The sequence below is a fragment of the Mobula birostris genome, chromosome 7, assembly GCF_030028105.1.
Source record: "Mobula birostris isolate sMobBir1 chromosome 7, sMobBir1.hap1, whole genome shotgun sequence".
Taxonomy (NCBI): domain Eukaryota; kingdom Metazoa; phylum Chordata; class Chondrichthyes; order Myliobatiformes; family Myliobatidae; genus Mobula; species Mobula birostris.
The window spans coordinates 143186797-143213981 of record NC_092376.1 but is presented as its reverse complement, the minus strand read 5'-3'; the positions used below and the strand labels follow the sequence as shown (position 1 = coordinate 143213981).

Sequence of the window (27185 nt, the reverse complement as noted above, 5' to 3'; positions counted from 1 at the left end):
AATGAGATGGCTCTTTAGAGCGGTTTGTGGTTGAGTCCATTTGGGGATCAGCTACTCTGGATTGGGTGTTGTGTAACGAACTGGAATTGATTAGAAAGCTTAAGGTAAAAGAACCCTTCGGGGAAAGAAACAAGAGAAAATCTGTAGGTGCTGGAAATCCAAGCAACACACACAAAATGCTGGAGGAATTCAGGAGGAACTTAACTCCATTTATGGAAAAGAGTACAGTCGACATTTCGGGCCGAAACTCTTCATCAGGACTAGATAAACAAAGTTGAGGAGTTAGAGTAGGAGGTGGAGGGAGGGGAGGAAGAAGCACAAGGTGAGAGGTGAAAATGGGGAGGGGGAGCAGTGAAGTAAAGAGCTGGGAAGTTGCTTGGTGAAAAAGATACAGGGCTGGAGAAGGAAGAATCTGATAGGAGAGGACAGAAGGTCATGGAAGAGAGAAAAGGGGGAGGAGCACCAGAGGGAGGTGATGAGCAGGTAACGTAAGGTGAGAGAGGGTAAAAGGGATGGGGACAGGTGAAGGGGGGGAGGCATTACCAGAAGTTCAAAAAATCGATGTTCATGCCATCAGGTTGGAGACTACCCAGAATATAAGGTGTTGTCCTCCAACCTGAGTGTGTCCTCATTGCGACAGCAGGGGAGGCCATGGACTGACATGTCAGAATGGAAATGGGGAGTGGGATTAAAATAGGTTGCTACTGGGAGATCCTACTTTTTCCAGCAGACAGAGCATAGATGCTTGGCCAAGCAGTCTCCCAATCTACATCAGGTCTCACCGATATACAGAAGGCCGTCTGTTAGGGTCCCCTACTGTAAGTGGAACAAATTCTACACCTGCCCCTACACCTCCTTCTTCACTACCATTCAGGGCCCCAAACAGTCCTTCCAGGCGAGGTGAAACTTCATCTGTGAGCTCTCTGATGGTTGTATCTGAAAAGAGGATGCTGTCCAAGTTGCATGCCATCTTGGACATTGTCTCCCATCCACTACATAGTGTACTGGTTGGGTACAGGAGTACATTCAGCCAGAGACTCATTCCACTGAGATGTAACACTGAGCATCATAGGAAGTCATTCCTGCCTGTGGCCATCAAACTTTACAACTCCTCCCTTGGAGGGTCAGACATCCTGAGCCAATAGGCTGGTCCTGGACTTATTTCCATCTGGCATAATTTACACATTATTATTTAATTATTTATGGTTTTATATTGCTATATTTATACTCTATTCTTGGTTGGTGCAACTGTAATGAAACCCAATTTCCCTCGGGATCAATAAAGTATGGCTATGACTGCTGGGGTTGTTACTCTATCTGGTGCTCCCAGTGTGGCCTGCTGTATATTGGTGAAACACAACAAGGATTGGGAGACTGAGCACCTATACTCCATCCGCCAGAAAAAGTGGGATCTCCCAGTGGCCACCCTTTATAATTTCACTTCCCATTTCCATTCCGACATGACTGTCCATGGCCTCCTCTACTGTTGCAATGAGGCCACAGTCAAGTTGGAGGAGAAACACCTTGTATTCTGTCTGGGTGGCCTTCAATTGATGGCATGAAACCGATTTCTCGAACTTCTGGTATTGCCGCCCTTCCACCCCCAACTCTCCTTCACCATTCCCATTCCTGTTTCCCTCTCTCACCTTATCTCCTTACCTGCTCATCACCTCCTTCTGATACTTCTCCCCTTTCTTCCATCACCTTGTGTTTTCTCCTATCAGATTCCCCCTTCTCCAGCCCATTATCTCTTTCACCAATTGACATCTCAGCTCTTTACCTCCCCCCTCCCCCCTTTCGGTTTCACCTTTCACCTTGTGTTTCTTCCCCCCCCACCTTCTTACCCCGACTCCTCATTTTTTTTTCTCCAGTCCTGATGAATGGTCTCAGCCTGAAACATCAACTGTACTCTTTTCCATGGATGCTGCCTGACCTCCTGAGTTACTCCAGCATTTTATACAATATGATTGAATTCACCCTGAAATTTGAGAAGGAGAAGCTAAAGTGGGATGTATCAGTATTACAGTGGAATAAAGGAAATTACAGAGGCATGAGAGAGGAGCTGGCCAGAATTGACTGGAAAAGAACACTGGCAGGGATGATGGCAGAAGAGCAGTGGCTGGAATTTCCAGAAGCAAATTGGAAGTCACAGGATATATACTCCCAAAGAGGAAGAAGTATTCTAAAAGCAGAATGACACAATCGTGGCTAACAAAGTAAGTTGAAGCCAACATAAAAGGCAAAGGGTATATAATAGAGCAAAAATTAGTGGGAAGTTCGAGGATTGGGAAGCTTTCAATACCAACAGACTGTAACTAAGATGTCATTAAGAAGGTAAAGATGGAATATGAAAGTAAACTAGCCAATAATATTAAAGAAGATACCAAAAGTTTCTTCAGGAACATAAAGTGTAAGAGAGGTGGGGGCTGATATTGGACCACTGGAAAATGATGCTAGAGAGGTCGTACTGGGGAACAAGGAGACAGCAGATGAACTGAATAAGTATTTTGCATCAGTCTTCACTGTGGAAGACACCAGCAGTATGGTGGAAGTCCCAGGTGTCAGGGGTCATGTAGCGTATGAAGTTACCATAACTAGGGAGAAGGTTCTTGGGAAACTGAAAGGTCTGAAGGAAGATAGCTCATTTGAAGCAGATGGTGTCCACTCCCGGGTTCTGAAGGAGATGCCTGGAGAGATTGTGGAGGCATTAGTAATGATCTTTCAAAAATCACTAAATTCTGGAATGGTTACAGAAGACTAGAAAATTGCAAATATCACTCCACTCTTCAAGAAGGGAGAGAGGCGGAAGAAAGGAAATTACAGGCTAGTTTGTTTAACCTCATGTTGGAGTGAATTGTTAAGGATGTGGTTTAGGGGTACTTGGAGGATCATGATAAAATGGGCTGTAATCAGCATGCTTTCCTCAAGGGAAAATCTTGCCTGACAAATCTGTTGGAGTTCTTGGAAGAAATAACAAGCAGGATAGACAAAGGAGAATTGGTTGATGTTGTGTACTTGGATTTTCAGAAGGTCTTTGACAAGGGGAAAGGTTTAGGGAGAATATTAGGGGGAAACTCTTCACTCAGAGAGTGGTGGGAGTGTGGAATGAGCTGCCATCTGACGTGGTAAATGCGGGCTCACTCTGAAGTTTTAAGAATAATTTGGATAGATACATGGATGGGAGAGGTCTGGAGGGTGCAGATCAATGGGACTAGCGGAGTAAAGTTTCGGCACAGACTAGAAGGGCTGAATGGCCTGTTTTCTGTGCTATAGTGTTCTATGGTTCTACATGAGGCTGCTTAACAAGCTACATTATTTAACGAGTCATTACAGGAAAGATTCTAGCATGGATAAAGCAGTGGCTGATTGGCAGGAGGCAAAGAGTGGGAATAAGGGGAGCCTTTTCTGGTTGGCTGCCAGTGACTAGTGGTGTTCTACAGGGGTCAGTGTTGGGACCGATTATTTTCATGTCACATGTCAATGACTTGGATGATGGAATTCATGACTTTGTTGCAAAGTTTACAAATGATACTAAGATAGGTGGAGGGGCTGGTAGTTTTAAGGAAGAAGAGTGCTTACAGAAGGACCAGATGAGCATCCATCATTAAGGACTTCCATCACCCACAGCCTGTATGTTTCTCACTGTTACCATCAGGTAGGAGGTACAGAGGCCTGAAGGCACACACTCAGCAATTCAGGAACAGCTTCTTCCCGTCTGCCATCCAATTCCTAAATAGACATTGAACACTACCTCACTACCCTTTTATTACTTCTGTTTTGCACTATTTTTAATTTAACTATTTAATATACAGAAATATATGTATATACAATTAACTTATTTATTTATTCTTCTATATTATCATGTATTGCATTGTACTGCTACCACTAAATTTCGTGACATAAACCTGATTCTGATACTGACTTGGACAGATTAGGAGATTGTGCAAAGAAGTGGCTGATGGAATACAGTTTCAAGAAGTATACGATTGATAGAAGAAATGGAAGGGTTGATTATTTTCTAAACGGAGAAAAAATACAAAAAACTGAGGCACAATGGGTCTTTGTCCAGGATTCCCTAAAGGCTAATTTGTAGGTTGTATTTGTGGTGAGGAAGGCAAATGCAATGTTAGCATTCATTTCAAGAGGACTAGAATATAAAAGCAAAGACGTGATGTTGAAACTTTATAAAGCACTGGTGAGACCTCACTTGGAGTATTGTGTGCAGTTTTGGGCCCCTTCTTTTAGAAAGAAAGCACTGAAACTGGAGAGGGTTCAAAGGAGAATCATGAAAATCATCCCAGGAATTGATGGCTTGTCATATGAATAGCATTTGATGGCTCTGGCCTGTATTCACTGGAATTCAGAAGAATGAGGGGTGACCTCATTGAAAGCTGTCGAATGGTGAAAATTCTTGATAAAGTGGATGTGGAGAGGATGTTTTCTATGGTGGGAGAGCCTTAGACCAGAGGACACAGCCTCAGGATAGAGGAGCATCCTTTTTGAACAGAGATATGGAGGAATTTCTTTAGCCAGAGGGTGGTGAATCTGTGGAATCCTTTGCCACATGCAGCTGTGGAGGCTAAATCTTCATGTTTATTTAAGGCAGAGATTGACAGATTCTTGATTGGTCAGGGCATGAAGGGATACAGGGAGAAGACAGGAGATTGGGGCTGAGAGGAAAATTGGATCAGCCATGATGAAATGGTGGAGCAGACTCAATGGGCCAAATGACCTAATTCTGCTTCTATATTTTATGGTTCTTATATCTGCAGTGAAGTGAGTTAAGAATACTCATGAATCAGAAATGTTGGGGTTTTTTTATTGACTTCAAAAAGAGCCACTTTCTGTGAAGTGAGTGAATACAGGACCGGTGCAATAGCAGGTGGTGAGGTGGGAGGAACAGACCTACATAATGCACTGACACTAGATGCACGTTAGTGCCCCTGGTAGGATAGTTCACTTGTGCCCTTTGCCTTGATCCTTTCTACTGTAAACCCAGGTGATGTATCCCTTTGTTCAAAATTTCTCATGAAAACGCTATGAGTATGTTTGCTACAACAAATCTCAGCCTCCTTAATGCATGCATGGAATGTAGACTGAATGGCAGGTACCAATATTTCATGATAGCCTGGATGGTGATTATCCCAAATTTCCTGACCCTTTTGCTTTGAATTAGAAGCACATCTGAGTCAGTCCCATAATCTTTGTAAACCACACTCCCCCCACCACCAAAGACATCCACTGCTTCCATGACAATATGAAGCAGCAGGTTTTGCCTTTCACAAAAGGACTAATGCTACCATCTTCTGTTCTTCAGTTCCTCTAGTTCGGAATACAAATTTTAATTTTGGTCTCACACTGTTTGCCAACCCTAATGCTGTAGGCTGGACTTACGTAGTCAAACATACTAACAAAATTTATAAGGTGTCAATCCTGAGACGGTAGAAAAATGTTTGGAAAATTTATTGCAATGCCCATCCTATAGTACAATATAGAATATACTTTTATGCTTCACTTCCGTTTTAAATTGATTTCTGAACATATTCTCCCTAAACTACTGTAAGTTCATTCCGAGAACTCCTCAAGTAAACATTTCAGAGATACAGACTAACTCTACACAGCTGCATTTTATTTACCTGAAAATTGCTGCATTGGATCCAAAAGCACAAACATTTCATTATGACAAGGGCTAACTGCAGGCAGCTGAACTTTTAAAATACTCATTAAATCAAAAACATTCTGATAAGTACTGTTGGATAGAAGAAAGACTAGCAAGCAAGGGGATTCCAGAACTTATCTTTCATCAGAATAAAGTAGTGAGAAGATAAGAAAAATGACTGCAAAATAATATTCAGCATACATACAAGACAGAATTGCAAAATTTTTACAGTATTTAAAGAGGCAATAAAAAGTGAATTTAACATCTTCCTTGGTCAAGACCAATCTTGTGATTCTACTTATTTGTAATTTTCAACATAAGCTCTCTGCCTAAGCTATGGAATGATTTGCTCACTGTCCCAGCATTCTTGAAGGAACCAGTCACTCAGGGATAAGTGGGCAAATTAAATTGAACAGTAAATTAACTACATTAAAGCTTGCTATTGCTTTTCAAATATTGCTGCAGCACGCGAACTACACTAAAATATCTGAGTGAGTAAGGAAGCATGAAATGGAATCTTAGGCAGACTTGCTCAGAAATAGAGAGCCAGTAAAGTGAGACAACTGCAGATTTTTAATAATTCGGCACAAGGAAATACAAGGCAGTTCAATCTTCTATTCACTATTAATGGCATTTTATAACAGGAATGTAGTGGTTTATATACCACTGCTGGTGCATGTTACACCATGGCAAACCGTGAATAGGCCTGGTAACTTACACTTCTGTGTAAGTTTGCAATGGAGGCTGCTGGCTTGTCTTAAAATGCAACGTATGTCCTTCTAGGACAGGAGCATCATATCTACCTACTCTTGTCCGCATGAGATAGTAAATACGTAGCTAATAAAACAGGGAATGAAACAGAAAGAAAACATTGGCATCAGTCTAAGCTTTGACAGTGAAAGACTCCTTCCTAAGATACAGGCTGCTGTAGTTAAAGAACAATCTGACAGAGTACAGGCACCCATCGGTACATACTCACCTCACTCATACTTTCAGAAAATGTTTACTGGCTGGGTGTTCCAGTGCCTAAAACCTGGCATGAATCCTCTGCCAGTGCTCCCGCCACAGTGAAACAGTGAGCTCATCCTCTCAGGGCATGGAATGGAGTGAGCCACTGGATCACTGCACAGAGACTGCCAGTGTCAGGCAAGCAGTCAGAGCCCGGAAACTTTGGTCACATGCTCACCAGTGGTCACTGGGGTGAGCTGTGTAACTGCACAAAGGGAGGAGAAGGCAACAGCTTCTATCTTATCCAGCCAGAGGTTGTAGACTCAAACCATCTCCATCACGGGTACAAACTTCCCAACATCAAGGAATCTTCAAAAGGCAGCATCCATTATTAAGGATCATCACCATCCAGGGCACGTCCACTTCTCATTGCTAATATTAGGGAGAGGTACAGGAGCCTGAAGATGCACGCTCAACAGCTTCTTCCCCTCCGCCATCAGATTTCTGAATGGTCCATGAACACTACCTCGCTCTTCCTCTTTCGCACTATTTGTTTATTTCATTTCTTATTATAACTTATAATAATTTTTTATGCCTTGCTCTGTACAACTGCTGCAGAATAACAAATTTCATGACATACATCAGTGATAATAAGCCTGATTCTGATTAGAAGGCAGACTGCAGGATCAGGGTGATCTGTCGACACGTGGCGCGCACGCTCACATGCTGGCCAGGGTGCAGCGTGGAGCCCACATCTCAACCCTGAGGGGTCGCGACTTTCGATCAGATCACAGGCAGCCTTTGGATGTTCCCTCAGTGCCTCACTTCGACTGAGCCTTGCAGTAATCAGAGCACTTAACCTTCCTATTGCAGCTGGAGTACCAGGAAACGGCCGAGACCTCAACCAGGCTCCCAGTGGAACAGCGGGGAGAGCACAGTTCACATCAGGCTCTTGGTTAAACAGTGGTGTCACGATGCATCTCTCTCGGTACATAGTGCTATATTGGTGAGCACTCATCAGTATTCATCATTGGTGGGAAATTGGCAAGCAAAAGTATACAGAACACTTGGAAAATAGCAACAAGATTAGACAAATCAACTTGGCAGCAAGGTAGTGTAGCAGTTATTACGATGCTGTTACAGCACCAGTGATCGGGGTTCAACTCCACTGCTGTCTGTACATCGTTCCCGTGACCGCATAGGTTTCCTCTGGGTGCTCTGATTTCCTCCCAAATTCCAAAGGCATAAGGATAGCAGGTTAATTAGTCGCATGGATGTGGTTTGGGTGGCGAGGGCTCGTTGGGCCAAAAGGTCCTGTTACTGTGCTGGCTCTCTCAGTAAGTAAGACATTGATTTCTGGAAGGCAATCACCATCGACATCTTTTTGGAGTTTTTGTTTGAGGTTATAGCTGATTGAATACATGAAGGAAAACCAGTGGATATGGATTGCCGAATTCTCAGAAGGTTTTCAGGTCATTTTCAATCCAAGATAATATATTATACCCCAAATATTGCCCTTTAGTTTTATCCTGATATGTCTAGCTCTTTTAGAGTTTTGTAATTTTCATTTGGTTCCTCTTTCATACTTTTGAATTCTAACCAGTAAATCTAATCTATATTCATTAGGCAATATCTCCAACTCAAGTATTGATCTGGTGAACTTCTGTTACCTCCCTCTAGAGTTTTATATCTTATACTTGAAGCACGTTTTTAGACTTAAGTATGAAATTTTGGAGGATAATTAAAACTCGCAGATACAGTATCTTTAGAATAGTTGATGACATAACTCTCTCCAGAATACACAAGACATTCTCCATTTTACACTCATAAGGCTAATGACAAATGGTGCTCATTACACAAAGTTAAGACCCATGCACAATCAGTAACTGCATTTGGCTCTGCTGGGCAAAACCATGAAGTGAAAGCCGAGGCTTTTGAGACACCAAGGCAGAAGTGACATGTGAAATTGAAATAAAATCTAACAACGTATTAAAAAAAATCAAAAAAAACCCATTTAACTGTGTGTCCATAAACACAAGAGATTCTGCAGATGCTGGAAATCTAGAGCAAAATGCTACAGGAACTTAGCAAGTCATGCAGCACCTGTGGAGAGAAATAGAGTTGACATTTCAGGCTGATGCCCTTCAACAGCATTGGAGTTAACTGGGTTGTCAGACATGATAGGCAAAAGAGCAAGTTATGTTTTGAAGTATGTAATTCTTTTGATGTTTTGTTTTATTCTAATGCTTATCTTGATGTTTGTGATCGGTGATGTTTATTATTGTTACATGTACTGAGATACAGTGAAAAGATTTTGTTACATGCCATCTAGACAGATCATTCAGGCAAAACGGCATTGAGTTAGCACAAAAGAAAACAAACAGAATGCAGAAGGTAGTGTCACAGTTACAGAGAGACTGCAGTGCATTTGCAGAGAAATTGCAAATGAAGTGAAAGGTCATTGATTAGACAGATTGAGAGATCAAAAGTCAATGTGGAGAATTATGGTTACTACATTTTTAATAAAATGCATATTTGGTGATTCTATTAGTTAACATTCCATGCAAGTTCCCTTGAATGTTCATTCAGGATTGGAATTCAGTACATTTTTCCTGATTTTCATTTGCTGATTCCCTAATCTAAAATGTAGTTGTTTAACTTTGAGACAAGTGTGCTGATTTGGAAGGAGGAATGAATATTTTAAAACCTGGAGAATTAACATAACTAAGCTTTATCTTAATTTTAATCAGACCTTTATGATTAGCCTCTGATATTGACATCTCTGCACCCCACACCAACAATCCTCTGGAGGAAGGATTGGGCATATCATTAACCACAAAAGTTACAGACCAACCACGTACTGTAGGTACTGCCACTACAACAGCATGTGGGAAATTATTCCCTATCTCACTCGCCATCCACATGGCACATCATGATGAACTGTCCTTTTGGATAAGCTTCAAGCTACTCCTCTGTAGGTGCTCATGCTTTGATGCAGATCTCTGGAATTCTGTGCCTGAACCTAACTGGCTTTTTTTAAAGCTCATTTTCCCTCTTTGACCAGTCCTTGATGCTCCTTGACCAGTCTTTTGATTTTTCTGCCCCAATATCTCAATACCTGACAATGACACTCACCCCAAGTGCTGTTGTAACTGGCACACCACAGTTTCAACAACGATTCATTGATGTTGGTAGCTTCCAAATGCATGTTAACTGCAACTCAGCTCTATATTTCTTACACTTCTTAATACAGTGCATTTGGACTACTTCACCCAGAATTATTTGTCAACGGGCTGTATTGCCACCTGGGTAAATATCCACAGGTTGATGATATAATCTGGTCTCTGGCACAAATTCTCTCTTTGGTCACTGTTTAAAGTTCTCTGGCATTCCACCTTGTTCCAAGCTAAACTTCCATCCCACATTACAAAGGGTCTCTATTTCCACTCCCTGCCTCCAACTCAGACTCCAGCCAACTTGTTGAAAGCTTCATCCACACAGTTAGGAGGAAAATGTACACCCAAGGGGGAAATCATCAGGGCGCAAAGAGGACACTTGGCAGACAAAGACAAGGTCAAGGAAAATCCCATGAGATTCCACAGGTACATTAAGTGTAGGAGGGTGGCTGGGGAGAGAGTAGGTGCCCCTAAGGACCAGCATTTCCATCTGGATGTGCAGATGCAGAAGAAGGATCAGATTAATGAAAATTTCCATCAGTTTTTACTGTGGAGAAGACCATGGAAGTTATGGAATTGAGGCAAACAAGCCATGTTGTCTTGCGCCAATACGAATGACCAAAGACGAAATATTGGCAGTCTTAAGGCATGATAAAGTGTATATATCCCCAGGGCCTGACCAAGACCATCCTCAGACCTGGTGAGAAGCTAAGGAAGAAATTGGGGAAGAAATATCAGAGATATTTGCATCAACTTTAACCACAGATGACCTCCTGGATGACAGGAGGGTGGGTGATAAGGCACCATTATTTAAGAAGAGCAGCCAAGTCAAATTAGAGAACTACAGACCGATGAACCTGACATCAGTGGTGGCTAAGTTACTGGCAGCGATTCTGAGGGACAGGATCTACTTGCATTTGGATAGAACAAGGACTATTTATAGATATTCAGCATGGCATTGTGTCTACGCAAAACACAGAACGTAGATATCTACAGCACATTACAGGCTCTTCGGCCCGCAATATTGTGCCGACCATGTAACCTACTCTAGAAACTGCCTAGAAACTCCCTACTGTATAGCCCTCTAGTTTTCTAAGCTCCATGTACCTATCCAAGAGTTTCTTAAAAGACCGTGTTGTATCTGCCCCCACCACCATCACTGGCAGTCCATTCCACGCACCTACCACTCTCTGTGTGAAAAATGTACCCCTGACATTCCCCTCTGTGCCTACTTCCAAGCCCCTTAAAACTATGCCGTCTCATGTTGGCCATTTCAGCCCTGGGAAAAAAGCCTCTGGCTATCCACATGATCAATGTCTCTCAACATCTTAAACATCTCTATCAGGTCACCTCTCATTCTCCATTGCTGCAAGGAGAAAAGGCCAAGTTTACTCAACCTATTTCCATAAGGCATGCTCTCCAGATTGAGGAAATTGTGTCTCACAAATCTGTTAAGCATTTCTTGAAAGAGGCAACTAAGCAGATTAGTGAGGACAGGGCATTGGGGCAGTGGATATTATCTATATGGACTTCAGCAAGAACCTTAACAAGGTTCCCTTTGGAAGCTAGACTAGAATGTTAGATCACAGGGGATCCAGGGGGAGCTGGCTAAGTGGATACATAATTGACTTTATGGTAGTAAGCCAAGGGTGATGGCGGAAGGTCTGGAGGCCTGTGACTAGTGATGTGCCATGAGGATCAGTGCTATGCTCATTGTTTCTTTTTTTATTAATATAGATGATTTGGATGAGAATTAACAAGTCATGCTTGCAGGTTTGCAGATAACATTAAAATAGATTATGGCATAGACAGTGAAGAAGGATACCAAAAATTGATCTTGGTAGCTATTTAAGTGAGCCATGGAATGGCACGTGGAGTTCAATTCAGATAAGTGCAAGGTGTTGTATTTTTGTAAGTCAAACCAGGATGGGACTTTCACAGTGAATGGTAGGGATGTGGGGAACATTATAGAAGAGGAATCTAGGAGTACAAGTGCTTCGCTTGTTGAAAGTGCCATCACAGAGTGTTGAAGAAAGAAGGTGGCATGCTGGCTTTCATCAGTCAGGACATTGAGTATTGGAGTTGGGATATTATGTTGCTGTTGTAAAAGATGTTGGTCAGGCTGCACTGGAACATTGTGTACAGTTTTGATGACCATCACAGAGCTGAAAAGGGTGCAAGGAAGATTTATGAGAATGAAGCCAGGACTCAATGGCCTGAGCTATAGGGAAGGCTAGGACTTTATTTGGAGCATATGAGACTGATGGGTGGCTTTCTAGAGGTGTATAAAATTATGAGGGACATAGTCCTTTCCAAAGGATTGTGGAATAAAAAAAACTAGATGGCATAGTTTTAACGTAAGAAGGGGAAGATTTAAAATGGACCTGAAGGGAAATTTTGTTATACAGAGGGTCGGTGTATATGGAACAAGCTGTCAGAGGGCGTGGTTGAGGCAGGTACAATAGCAACATTTAATAGGCTTTTGGACAGGTACATGGGTAGGAAAGGTTTAGCGAGATTTAGGTCAAACATAGGCAAACAGTACAAAGTTGTAATGGAGGCTAAATATTTGCAACACTTGAAAAAAAATCTTATAAATAAAGTTTTAATGTGCTTACATTGCAAAGCATAAACTTGAAAGATTGTATGTGTTTGGTTTGATTCAACTGCTTTTACAATTCAGCTTTGAATAAAATTACAATACCTCTGCAAGAACTTTCAAAATAGTCTTGAAAGCTGGAAGGGAAATGGAATGAGCCACAAAACAAACAAGTCTGTTTTTAATTTAGGCTTCGCTGTGACCCATTAACAAGTCCTTCAAGAACAGATTGTTTCATTCAGTTAACAAACTTCCAAAGGATCATGATGATAATTATATTATATCATTTCTGCAGGATGCCTCTGTAAAATATGATTCAGATGTGTGGACTTACTGAAATGAAAGTTCATGAAAACAAATACAGTATGGCATGCAAGAAATAAAATTGCAAATGTCACTCCACTTTTCAAGAAGGGAGGGAGGCAGAAGAAAGGAAGTTGTAGGCCAGTTAGCCTGACCTCATTGGTTGAGAAGATATTGGAGTTGATTGTTAGGGATGTGCTTTCGGGGTATGTAGAAGCACTTGATAAAATAAGCCAAAGTCAGCATAGTTTCCTTAAGGGAAAATCTTGCTAATTCTTTGAGGAAGTAACAAGCAGGATAGACAAAGGAAAATCGATGAATGTTGTGTATTTAGATTTTCAGAAGATGTTTGACAAGGTGCAACACATGTTTGCTTAACAAGATAGGAGCCCATGTATTACAGGAAAGATACTGGCATGGATAAAGCAGGGGTCCCCAACTTTTTTTGCACTGTGGACCGGTTTAATATTGACAATATTCTTGCGGACCGGCTGACTGGGAGGGTGGGGGGGGGTTGGGGTATGTGTTCAAGTAAGGTTAAACTCACCTCAACATGTCTTTTACAGTTAGGGTTGCCAACTTTCTCACTCCCAAATAAGGGACAAAAGTAGCAGTCAAATCCTGACGAAGGGTCCCGGCCTGAAACGTTGACTGTACCTCTTCCTATAGATGCTGCCTGGCCTGCTGTGTTCCATCAGCATTTTGTGTGTGTTGACGGGACACTTGTGTTTACCCCGAGAAAGACTACCATGACCATGAAGCCTTGCGCGGTCACCTGTGTGAGCATACGTGTATGTGCCGATTTTTTCTCCACAAGTCGGTATTGGCTTAATCTTCCCGACTACACTGTAATACATTATTTCTACTTTATATAGGCTGTGTATTTATCATATCATTCCTGCTTTTACTATATGTTAGTGTTATTTTAGGTTTTATGTGTTATTTGGTATGATTTGGTAGGTTATTTTTTGGGTCTGGGAATGCTCAAAAATTTTTCCCATATAAATTAATGGTGATTGCTTCTGTGCTTTATGCCACTTTGGCATGAAAGGTTTCATAGGAATGCTCTACATTAGCAGGGGAAATACGGGACAAGGGCGGTCCCATATGGGACAAACCAATTTAGCCCAATATACGGGATGTCCCGGCAAATACGGGACAGTTGGCAACCCTGTGTTCAAGTTCAACAGTGCGTGACAGGGAATGAGGAAAGGTGCAGCTGATTCATATCGTTTCCTCACGGCCTGGTAGCACATGTTTTGCAGCCCGGTACCGGTCCACGGCCCGGTGGTTGGGGACCGCTGGGATAAAGCATTGGCTGATTGGCAGGAGGCAAAGTGTGGGAATAAAGGGAGCCTTTTCTGATTGGCTGCTGGTGACTAGTGGTGTTCTGCATTGGCCGGTGTTGGGACCGATTCTTTTTATATTGTACGTCAATATTTGGATCACAGAATTGATGGTTTTGTGGCCAAGTTTGTGGATGATACGAAGATAGGTGGAGAGGTAGATAGTGTTGAGGAAGCAGGGAGCCTGCCAAAGGCAAAGATGTAGCAGATGGAATATAGTGTCAGGAAGTGTATGGTCATGCACTTTGGTAGAAGGAATAAAAACAAACTATTTTCTAAGTGAGGAGAAAACTCAAAAATCCAAGGTGCAAGGGGACTTAGGAGTCCTCATGCAGGGTTCTCTAAAAGTTAAACTGCAGGTGGAGCTGGAGGAGAGGAAGACAAGTGCAATGTTAACACTCATAATGGAGGACTAGAATATAAACACAAGGACGTAATGCTGAGGCATTATAAGGCACCGGCGAGGCCTCACTTGCAGTACTGTGAGCAGTTTTGGGCCCCTTATTTGGAAAGGATGTGCTGACATTGGAGAGGGTTCAGAGAATGATTGTGGGAATGAAAAGCTTATCATATGAGGAGCGATTGATGGCTTTGGGACTTTACTCACTGTAATTTTAAAAGAATGAGGAGGATCTCATTGAAACCTATTGAATGTTGAAAGGCCTAGAGAGAGTGGATCTGGAGAGAATGTTTCCTATGGTGGGGTAAGTCTAGGACCAGGGGACACAGTCTCAAAATAGAGGGATGTTCATTTAGAAAGGATATGAAGAGGATCCTAGATGGTGGTGAATCTGTGGAATTTGTTATCACAGGCAGCAGTGGAGGCCAGGTCATTGGGTGTATTTAAGGTGCAGATTGTTAGGTTCTTAATTAGTTAGTGCCTGAAAGGTTACGGTGAGAAAGCATGAGAATGGGGTTAAGAGGGAAATGGATCAGCCATGATGAAATGGTGGAATAGAATCAATGGGCTGAATGGCCTAATTCTGCTCCTCTGTCTTATGGTCTAAAATTATGCTATTTAGAGCAGACCAGGTTTTAACCCTGCCCATGCATCTGAACTGAAGTGGATGTGGGATGCACACTCCTGCATACTGACATCCCAAACACACTGCTCTGTGATTTAGAAGTGTCAGTCATAGGCCAAAAGAAAAACCTAAGAACAGTCTGAAGGGGCAGTTGAGCACTAAGACATTGGGCTCTAAATAATGGATATCCAGCTGCAGGCAAGTGGATCACCAACATTTATTTGTAGTTCTGATTATCCAGGAGACTTTGCTGTCTCAATATCACATATTTCTAAATTTCTAGCCTTTTCACCATCAGTTTGCTTCCATTGTTGCTGGGTTAATTTGAATGAAGGAAGATTTCCAGGATAAGACTCAGTGTAGAGCAGTCACCAGCCCTGTTGGAAGACAGATGAGGTGCACTCGGCCCATCATTGCAGAGCTATTGGTCTGTTGGGCCAAAGGAAACTGTTTCAGTCCCTGCAGCAACTTTTCGGAACAATCTATCCACAGAGCTCAGGGCGATCCATATGTGACAGCCTAAGTCATTGCAGATCTTCTCCACTGGATCTTCCCAAAATAATTTTGGGGGTTACAGTCACATCTCCCTAGTCCTCAAATCACTGCCAAAATACCTGTTCTTAAATGTTCACCTTCTCTACTAATGCAAGAGAACTTTAGCCATTGTATCAATAGCAGGCCTGCCTCACATCCAGAGCAAAATTGACTCATACGTTTTGGTTTCAGGTGCTGAAAAACCAGCTACAGCATGCATTAACAGAGACAAATACCTTTTTATTAATGAGCAGATAGTGAAGGGTGAGAGAAAGAACATCATGCCCGAATAAACACTTCTCGGGCTACCAGCCAGAGAAGAGTTTATTCGTCATATATGCCAGGAAAGCACTAGATCTTTTTTCAAAATCATGCAAATTTCTGCATAATACCTTGCTGTCATAATGCACTTATCCTTCACCTTTCTACCACTGCACCACTCTCTCCAATCCCCAACCACTTTCCTTAGGTTTGTTAGACAAAACTGTTGCAAAATCTTTTCAGTTAGTTACAGGCCTGGGACTCATGTCTTATATAACCTGAATTCTATGCATCACCTATCAAAACTGGTCAAAATCATTATTTAATGACTATGGATAAATGTGAAAAAGAAAGATCTACAGAAATGGCACGAAATAGGCTACTTACTGCACAGAACTATAAAATTGGAAAAGTTTCAAGTAGTAACTAGTTAATTATCAGTCGTTTTTGTCACCATCTGTCAGGAAAATGTTAATACCCAAAATTGTTATTACTTGTTAAGCATTCAAAGTGAAATCTGACAAGTAAGAAAATTAATTACATAAAATGTGCTTCATAGTCTATATCTGCAGTGTTATATGACAGGTAATAAACTTCCTTACGGGAGCTCCTGGAAATCCACGTGGGCCATCTTTTCCTGAGACTCCTGAAGAACCTGTTGGGCCTGGAGGACCAGCAGGTCCAGCGTAACCTTTATCACCCTACACAACAAAACAAAATCAGTAAAGAGTTAGCAGTAAACAAGTATTACGTTCTGGGCAATAGAATAAGGAGAGGCAACGTGAGCTGAATGATAATATTTTAAAAGAGAACCCTAAGGGTATAATGCACACAAATCTTTCAATCTTGCAGGACAAGATGGAAGTGCTGTTAAAAGAGGAAATGAGGCTCTTTGATTTATTGTTTGAAGATTAAAGTACAAATGCAAGGAAATTAAGCAAAGACTTTTTAAACATCAGTTAGAGTTCATCTGGAGTGTGACATTTAATTCTGGCCTTTACACTTAAGCGAAGATGAGGTTTGCTGGAATGTAATCAGTAATGATGGATGTCAATCATATAGAGAGACAGGACAAGTGGTGAAAATGTTCGTAGCCAACCAGTGCTGGCACTATGGCACAATTCTTTTTGTTCCACAGCATTTTGTGGTTGGGAAAGGTAGTACAACCAGATGTAATAGTAAAAAGCATAGGACTGAATGGCCAAAGGAGAAAGAAATGAGCCCTGGGGAAAGAGCAGGGAAAGAGAAAGAACAGTTCAATTAGTGGTGGGATGAATGGCTACTTGTGGTTATTCACCTGTGATTTTGATGGCATTAACATCTAGTATTTTCCAATTGTCCTTTAAAAGGTGGTGGTGAACTACTGAAGTCTCTAAAATGAAGCCGACTCCCACAATACACAAGGGTAGGGTGTTTTAGCATTTGACCCAGAAAACCGGAAATATATTTCCAAGTGGAGATAGTGTGACTTGAATGAAAACTTCCAGGTGGCAGCATCTCTTGCACCTGCTGGCCTTGTCCACTCACTTGGCAGAAGTAGCATATCTGGGGAATCCTGTTGAAGATACACAGGTACATTGGTGCAATGTGTTTTGGTGACAGTCCACACTGTAGAACAAAACCCCAGGGTTAGTGAGACTGAATGTTCAGGATGATGGATGGAGTAGTGATCAAGCAGGCTACTGCAGCCTAGGTGCTTTTGAGTTTCTTGAGTGTTTTGGAAAGTACTTATCCAGACCAGTAAAGATAATATCATCTCACTATGATTACCATCTTTTAAACGGAAGAAAGAATTACAGGAGTCAGATGAAGTACTTACTACAAAATCAGTACTTAACCTGCTCTTGGAGCTACAGTACTCAAGTGGCTAGTTGTCAACAGTCACACTTAGATGTTGATGGAATTTGCTGATGGTAATGCCAATGAATGTGAAGGTTAGGCAGTTATATCCTGTCTTGCTGCAGATGGTGGTGCCTGATTCTTGGGTGAGACAAATGTTACTTAAAGAATATTTAATCTATTGAAAACATTAAAAAATTAAACAAGATGAATCTTGAAAAAGGATCAAAACATCAGCTAAAATCGATTATTGTACCCGGCTGGAAGCCTGAGAAGAATTTATTTATCAAGATTAATCTTATTTTTCTAAATAATTGAAACTTCATTTAATGATAATAGCAAAAAAAAAGGGAAAGGGGAAAATAGAATTTAAGTAGAAGTTTTGATTTTCCTTTCCAGATGACCTGAAGTTCTTCAGAGCCCAATGAAGTGTAGGCTTCATTGCAATGCAGGAAATAGAGCAGCCGATTTATACCCAGCAAGTTCACTGAAGTTGCAATATTGTAATCAGCAGATAATATGTGAGTGAGGATGAATAAATAACCTTGGCTGGACTACATGGAGAATCCCACAGGCTTTCTTCATAACAATGGTATGGCAGAATGGGAACAAAGGTTAGGTCTGACGTTCAGTCCAACATTGCAGAATTCTCTCAGCTTTGTCCAGGAATGTGAAGTTATATTTTCTGTTCAATTCTGACATTCTCTGAAAAATCATCTAGTTTTGGCATACTAACAGATAAGCAGCTATATATCTTTTCTCTACTGGTAGCACATTTTATCCCAAAACTATAAGCAAAAATGAATAATCATACTAAAAGCATTTCAATGATGAATATTTAAAAATAGCTTTATTAGATAACAAAACATCAAGATTTTAAAGCATTGAATAAATCCAGAGGTTTTTAAAAATTAAACATTATTCTACCTTTTCTCCTTTTGATCCAGGAAGGCCCTAAAATAAAATAATTTGAGTGGATTAATGCGTATTTTACTCAATTCCTCATTCAACCATCCTTTCTGAACACTCTATGCTAATTATTTGTCATCAACAAGATGAGGCTGGTAGGACTTGGAAATAAAACAAGTTTTCAATCTTGCTGCCCAGTGACAATCTCATGCCCACAGACACAATGTTACATTATATGCAGAGTAATGTTTCCTTCATTTGACTAGGAAACAAATAGCAGATTTAAGGACAATTATGAATGTTGCTGAGGGATCTGGATTGCCTCATCTGCTTTCAAGCATATATATGTATTTGTTATAAGAAGGAGGAATACGAGAAGTTAAGAAGAGTTCTAGTAAGTTATGTAGATGGGACCACAAAATGACAAGGGCAAACTAAAGGACCAGGCAAAACTAATCCAGGTAGAACTTAATCTGGAAAAGTGAGGACCCTTCCTTTTAGAATTTGAGTTCGCTATAGTGGTTTTGAATCCGAGACAGTGTGAGCTCAGTAGCTGTTAAGGGATGGGAAAATTTATATCTTCACACGGCAAACATTAAAGCAATGATGCAAAATGTGTTGTCAAAAGTTCATGGAATACCGCCGTTTTTTTTATTCTATCAGGTGTGTTGTACGTAGCCTTCCTCAGACAATCAGTACATTAGTCTGTAACACAAGAAATACGAGAAGAGGTGAAGAGGTTAGCTGAAACAGCTGGCCTGGCCAAACAAGGGGCTTGGACCTGGTGGGAAAGTGTTGAACAACGACATCTATCTTGGAATGTTCTGTGGCAGATGGAACCGCCCTGTGTTTCTTTTCTATGCAGAGCAGCGTACGATCTGCTCCCAACACCTGCCAACCTCAGCACCTGGTATGAAGATAAGACAGACAGGTGTGCTGCTTGTGGCAAGAAGGGAACACTTCAACATATCTTGAGTGCATGCAGAGTCAACCTTTCCAGCGGCATGTACGCTTGGAGACATAACAATGTTCTCAAAGTTGTAACAGAAGCGGTTGAGCAGAGAGTACTGCAGCACAACTTATCTCATGCCCCATGCTGCACAGAACATCACATATCATTTGTGAAAGAAGGCTCCAAGTCAAGGGTGTACAGCGCAGGCTCACGATCAAGCATACTTTCTTCAGTCAATGATTGGTGTGTCAAGGCTGACCTGGACGGGAAAGGCAGTTTCCCGGAGCAAATAGCTTTACAAAATTGCGTCCAGATACAATCGTATGGTCTGACACCAGTAGAGAAGCGGTTATTGGTGAACTCACAGTCCCCTGGGAAGACAACATCGATGAAGCCCATGAGCGCAAGTTAACCAAGTATGCAGAATTAAGATCGGAGTGCAGAGACAGAGGGTGGAAGGTCTCATGCTATCCATTTGAAGTAGGCTGCTGTTGGTTTATTGCGTTCACTTTCCAGAAGTGGCTGCGTGACCTTGGCTTCACTAGAAGAGAGATCAAGTCAACCAGCAGGGCTGAAGCTGAGGCAGCAGAGAAAGGATCAGCATGGGTGTGGACCAAATATGTCAGACAGTGTATACATATCTTGCAAACCCTCCAGTAGTTGCATAGACACCTGAAGAGCAGACTATCTGTTGGATGGAAGTGACCAACATCTCTGATAAAGGCAGGTGCCAAGTTTTTAAGCTCACCAGTGGGAGGTGGTGCTTTAGCACTGCTGGCCCACCACCTCGAGGGCGTCTTGATCATAAGTGGGCTGAAACTCCTGAAGACAGGTGGCAGATCAACTGATGATCCCACTGGTGATAGCACAGGACAACTAACATCTTAGTCCACGTGTATTTTGTAACTAACTGTAGTACTGTTTTCCGTTGTAACACAAAGAACCTTGGGAAAGATTTGCAGGCCTATAACAATGGAGAAACCAAATGCAGATGGGGTAACCACTTCGCAGGAGGGATTTTGACTGTCCAGTTGCATGCCATTTTAACTCTTTGTCACACTCCCACTCTGGCCTTTCTGTGATCTGTGGCACTGTTATAATGTGGTTCAGAAATAACACATTTACAGACTCTGGAGTCAATACTGAATTCTCCAGCTTTGAACAGTTTGTGTTCCATGTTTATTTCCAAACTGGCTATTTCTGCTGCAAGTCATCCACCACCAAGGAAGAGCTTTTCCCTTTCCACTAAAGCATGGCTACTGCGGACACCCCACAGCCCTGCTATTTACAATATATTATTCAACTTTGTCTGCCTTATCACCTCCTGGATGACTGGATAATCTAACAATATATCCCCACAACAATTCTGGCATCACCCTGTCACAAATATTCCATATGTCATATAGTTCCCTCATTTTCTTCACAACTACAAACTCCTTCCCAGTTCTGATGAAGTACCTTCAGCTTTATGTGTTAATTCACTCTTTCTATGGATCTGTCTAACCTGCTTTGTTTCAGCATCTGCAGGTTTTTGGGATTGATAACCTTCATTTGTTTGTATGTTCACTTGTTATTAAGATGGTTAAATAAAACCACAAACTGCATTGTTGTGTTTCACTTTGCACTGTCTAGCACTGTGGTATGCAACACAAATTTCTTCATTTACCAAATATTGCATTTTTCCAAAGGATAATTTCTCAGTGAAGTTACATAATGGTAAATCATTTACACCAAGTTATTAATTAATGAACAAAATATCTCTTTAGTTCAACAAACAATCTTACTTATGGACAAAAAGATATTTTAGCTCTTGGCAAAGGAACAGCTTCAGAAAATTACAATGCATTAATGTACATTTACCATGTAAGTGCACGTCTAGCATTCCAAATACTTTTTTCCCACAAAGGTATGAAATGATTAATATATCACAAAATGTTTACACAAGGGGTAACATATAAAGTTCATTGAATCTGCATTTCCCAGATGGATTAGGTTTTCCCAATGAAAGGGACTTAGAAAATAAGGTCTTTGATGTACATACTCACCACCATTGGGGAAGTACCCAAGTGCTGGGAAGGGAAATGCTGAGGCTAGTCAAGATTTTGTTGATCAGATTACTCTTCTGAAAGAGCATCCCTTCGATCACTTGATGAAGCACAGAAAGATGGTGGTTAATTTACTTCCTCGTTTTTTTTTCTGTCACTTTCCTAATATTTCCACTCCATTTCTTAATGCCTCTTTTCCTGGGGTACTGCATTTATCCTGTCTGATTCACCACCATCTCTGTTTTTCCATTGTTGTACATATTTGAATACCACCTTGGTTAATGGGATACACTGTTTAATAGAGTTGCTCACCAAGAACCCATTTTCCCTGTTCTAAAATGATTGCCCTCCAGTTCCATAAATGTTGTTGTTGGTTAAAAAAAAGCACAATGAAATTAAATAACTAATGAGATAAGTCTTGAGATGACTTGATCCAACATAATCTGGCCTGTTAAATATGGAAGCTGGTTGCTCTGTTTATCTTCATTTCCTCAAACTTCATACTTGCTGCAAGTATCCTAAAACTATATGTTAAACTCCTTAAATAGTCAGCAGGTTGCTGTTCAGGGTTTATCTATAAAGTTACATTCATTAAGTGTTGCTGGAGTTTGACTCACTGAAGTTTTTACAGAACCACATTCAGAGAGAAAGGAGGTTTGTTGCTACGCCACTAAACAAACATATGAGAGAGAGAAATTAAGGAAAAATGAGCCAGACAACATTCTGGCTACAGCCTGAAGCCGAGTGCACCAGAATTAGCCTCATTTCTAGACTACAATGATGATATTTACTTAACGATCTGGAAAACAGTCCAGATACACCCTATCCTCAAAAAAAAATTGATCCATCTGATTAACACCCTGAGATTCACTCACCAGCAAATCATAAACAAAGAAACAGAAGAGGACTTGGTTATGCTATAAAGGAACTCCTACTCACTAATAAATTGTTAAATGATGGCCAATCTGAGTTTTGCCAAGATCTCTCTACACCAGAACTAAGTATAGACTTGATCCAAACATGATAAGAGACCTGAATTCCTGATATGAGTTTTCAGTGACACTCCTCAACTCCAAGGCTGCATTTGAACAGGTATAATATCAAGACACCTTAGTAAAATTATAGTCAATAGCAATGAATGAAAATCCTTCAAATATGGCTGAGATCGTTGTGTAACATAGCAGAAGGTAACTATATTTGCTGGAGTTTCAATTACAGCACAAAGACATCACTGCAATGTCACAGGCCCAACTACCTTCATTGTTTTAATATCCTTCTGTAAGGTCCAAGGGGGAGTTGTTTACTGCAGATTGTGCAACACTCAAATCAATTTGCAACTCGTCAAAAAATCAAAGTTGGTTCTTACATCAAGACCTGAGCAACCTTTAGGCATGGGTTTATAGGTAGCGGGTAACAACTGTACCATACCAGGGAACTTCCATCCCCGGCAAAGGTACCTTGATGTTTATCACCAAGAGCTTTGGAGGATTCCACACAATTTGGATTGACACTTGGTTAGAAACTTAACTGGACATTTATACTGTGGCTATTACAGCAGGTCCAAGACTGCATACTCTGTGATGAGTGACCTACAGTACTTCTTGACTTCTCAAAGCCTTTCTACTACCTATCAAGTTTGACAGGAATATGATGAAATGTTCTGCATTTTTTTGCATTAAAGAAATTGGCTAACTGAAGGGAACTTTACCCAATATTAACAAAAAAGGTGAGCTTAAGTGGAGTAACCATTGTGAGAATGGGCCAGTGTAAAAGTGGAGACTTGAAGCTTTGCCTAGAAAGGCTTCAGCAGGGAGGAACAGGTGATCAGGGTTTAAAAAAATTTCTATTCCATCCTTAGTAGTTTACTCAGTACAGGCAGGATGCTGGTTCAGACAACAAAATGCTCCTGCAAGCTGTGGGAGGTCAGGGAATCTTGTGGTCTCCCTGATGACCCTATCTGTGGCAAGTGCACCCTGCTGCAGCTTCTGGGGGTCTGAGGATGTCTTAGATGAGACTTACCCAAAGTACAGGCTTCTGATAGATGGGTGGCCACCAGGAAAAGCAAGGGAAGTAAGAAGCCTCACTAACAGATGTGCCTCTTTGGAAACAGTTGAGAGGGATCTTCTTTCAGAGACTAACACACTAGACAAGGCTCTGGCACTGTGACAGGCGCTGAGGCTCAGTCTGACAGAGTGATAGTGATGGGAGACTCGTAGCTGGTGGGAGTGGGAGGGGGTCTCTGTGGCTGCCAAAGAGACACCAGGATGGTGTGTTGTGTCCTCGGTGCCAGGGTCAAGGATGTCTCTGAATGGGTGCAGAACATTCTCACTTGGGAGGGTGAAGAGGCAGAGTTTGTTGTACATGCTGGTACAAACGACACAGGTAGAACAAGGAAAGATGTCCTGCAGAATGAGTACAGGGAGTCAGGTATGAAGCTAAGAAGCAGGGCCTCAAGTGTAGCAATCTCTGGATTACTCCCAGTGCCACGTGTCAGCGAGATCAGGAATAGGAGAATAGGCTTGATGAACTTCTGGCTGAGGAGCTGGTGCAGTGGTCAGAGATTCAGGTTCTTTCACCATTGGGATCTCTTCTGGTAGAGGCAACCTGTACAAGATGGAAGGTTGCACAATCACAGAAGGGACAAGATTCTCGCAGGGAAACTTGTTACTGCTACATAAGAGGGTTTGAACTAGATTATTGGTGGGGAGGGGGGTGTAACACTGAACAGAAACAAGTCCTGCGACAAAGCACAGCGAGAGGGAGAGGTATACTTATTTAAATCCCATTTATTTCAATATATGAGGATTAACATGTAAAGTGGATGAACTCAGAGCATGGACTGGGTCTGGGGACTGTGATGTGGGGCTATATTATAGACACAGTCCTAATAATCACTGGGAATTTGAAGAGTAGGCACGTAGAGAAATTGCCCATAATTGTGGGAGTAACAGGGTTGTATTAGTGTGAGAGATTTTAATGTCTTTGGTATTGACTGGAGCATTCAGAATGCTCAGGGCCAGGATGGGGTGGAATTTGTGAAATGTACCCAGGAAATTTTCCTTAGGCATTATACAGAGGACCCTACTCAGAAGGATGCAGTACTTGACCTCCTCTTAGGGAATAAGGCAGGGGAAGTAACTAAAATGTTTGTCAGGGAGCACGTGTTAGTCAGTGACCATAATTCTATTAGTTGTAAAACAGTGATGGAAAAGGATAGGACAGGTCCACAAGTTAGGGTGTTAAACTGGAGCCGGCCTAGTTTCGAGTGAATTAGACAGGATTTAGCAGGGGTTGATTAGATGAGCTTGTTTTAAGTGAAAGGAACAAATGGCAAATGGGAGGCTTTTAAAAGAGAGACCTCAAGAGTACAGGAGCAGCATGTTCCAGTTGGGGTGAAGGGTAAATCTGGCAAGTTTAGGGAGTTCTGGCTGGTGAGAGATATTGACGCTCAGGTTAAAAAAATGCAGAAGTATACATGAGGGTAGTATGTCGGGGATGAGTGAATCCCTGGGTGATTATAGAAAGATCAAGAATACACTTGAAGTGGAGAATCAGGAGAGAAAAGAGAGAGTATGAGTTGGATCTGGCAGGCAAGGTTAAGGGAAATCTCACCCTTATGAGTAAAAGAGTGTTAGGGAAAGACTAAACCCCTTTAGTGATTAGCAGGGTCACTCTTGATGTGAGCTGCGAGAGATGGGAGGGATTTTTAATAAATATTTCTCCTCAGTGTTTTCTGAGGAGAAAATAATTGTCACTTAAGAGAAAAGGGAAACAAGTGGAAATATTTTGGAGGACGTTCATACTGTACTCCCAGGGAGAAGGTATTTGCAGTCTTACCGTCCATTATGAGGAATAAACATCTAGGGCCTCACAAAGCACATCCTTAGACTTTGTGGGAGATAAAGGAGAGACCCAGAGGCCTTTGCTTCTTTGTTAACCACTGGTGGAGTTCCCAAACACTGAAAGGTGGCTAAAGGAACTACAGGCCAGTCAGCTTAATGTCAGAGTCTTGACACCAGAGATCTTTTCATAGTCATCCAGGGATTCTGGTTATGAGTTAACCAAGTTTTGTGCCCAGGAGGTCATGTTTGATGGATCTTTTAGAGTTATTTGAAGAGGTAACCAAAGAGGTAGATAGGGGAGGGCAGTGGATCTTGTCCATCTGGATGGAGCGAGACCTTGCACAAGGTCCCACATGGTAAGCTTGATCTGGAAGGCTAGGTCCCATGGAATTCAGGAAGATCTAGTCAGGTGGATTCAAAATTTGCTTGAAGGTTGGAAGCAAAAGGTAATGGTTGAAGGTTGTTTCTTGGAATGGAGGCCAGTGATAGTGGTGTGCCTCAGGGGTCAATACTTGTTATTTATTTACATGATTTGGGTGTGTGTGCACAAAGCTTGATCAGCAAGTTTGCACATTACACAAAATTAGATGTTGTTGATAGCGAATAAGGTATTGTAGGTCTTTATTTTTATATTTTTAAGCCCTTTGAGCCACGCCATTCCAGCAACCCCCGACAAACCTAATTAACCCGAACCTAATCACAGGACAGTTTTACAACGACTAATTAACCTACCTGGTACGTCTTTGGACTGTGGGAGGAAACCGGAGGACCTGGGGACAACCCAAACATTACACAGGATGGATGTATAGAGACCCTTTACAAGATTACAGGGAGATCTCAATCAGCTAGGGAACTGGCAAATGCAGCTATGTGTGAAGCAATGCATTTCGGAAAGTTGAACTAGAAAAGGACTTAGATTACAAATGGTAAGGTACTAAGGAGTGTAATGTCCCTTTCATTAGAAACTTCCATTTCAGAGGAAGAAATAATAACTGCAATCTCATCATTGAATTCCGGTAAAGCACCCGGTCCGGATGGGTTTACAGTGGAATTTAAAAAATTTTTTTCCTCCATTCTTTCTTCTAAGTTGTCTAGAATATTCAAGGAAGCAATCAGTTTAGGTAAATTACCACAATCGTTTTACGAAGCCTCTATTTCCTTAATTCTTAAAAAGAATAAAGATCCTACTGATTGTGCATCATACAGACCGATATCTCTTCTGAATGTAGACTCTAAAATTTTTTCAAAAATTCTAGCAACTAGATTGGAGAAGGTGTTACCTCAAATTATTTCTATGGATCAAACCGGATTTATTAAAAATCGCTATTCATCCTTTAATATTAGGAGGTTAATGAATATTGCTTATACCACCTCATTTACTACCCCGGAATGTATTATCTCTTTAGATGCTGAGAAAGCCTTTGACAGAGTTGAATGGCCTTATTTATTTAATGTTCTTGAGAAATTTAATTTTAATTTGACATTTATATCTTGGATTAAATTGTTATACTACTCCCCGGTAGCCTCGGTTTGTACAAATAATTATATAGATCCTTTTTTTCGTCTTTTTCGTGGCATTAGGCAAGGTTGCCCTCTTAGTCCTTTACTATTCAATATTGCTCTTGAACCTTTAGCAATTGCTATTCGTGACTCGCCAAATATTGTTGGTATTACCCGTGGAAATGAAATACATAAATTATCATTATATGCAGATGATTTGTTGTTATACATGTCTAACCCGGAGAAG

The 27185-nt window shown here is 41.4% G+C and overlaps 1 protein-coding gene across 1 annotated transcript in view; it reads right to left on the bottom strand.

Moving 5' to 3' along the window:
• The window catches only part of LOC140200842 (uncharacterized), a 173829-nt gene that overhangs the window by 48369 nt on the left and 98275 nt on the right, over positions 1 to 27185 (bottom strand). The window contains exons 7-8 of the mRNA XM_072264474.1: positions 18618 to 18644; positions 16454 to 16552 (exon numbers count right to left, since the gene is read on the bottom strand). Of these exons, the coding sequence (XP_072120575.1) occupies positions 16454 to 16552; positions 18618 to 18644 (126 nt within the window). The remainder of the gene's footprint in view (positions 1 to 16453; positions 16553 to 18617; positions 18645 to 27185) is intronic.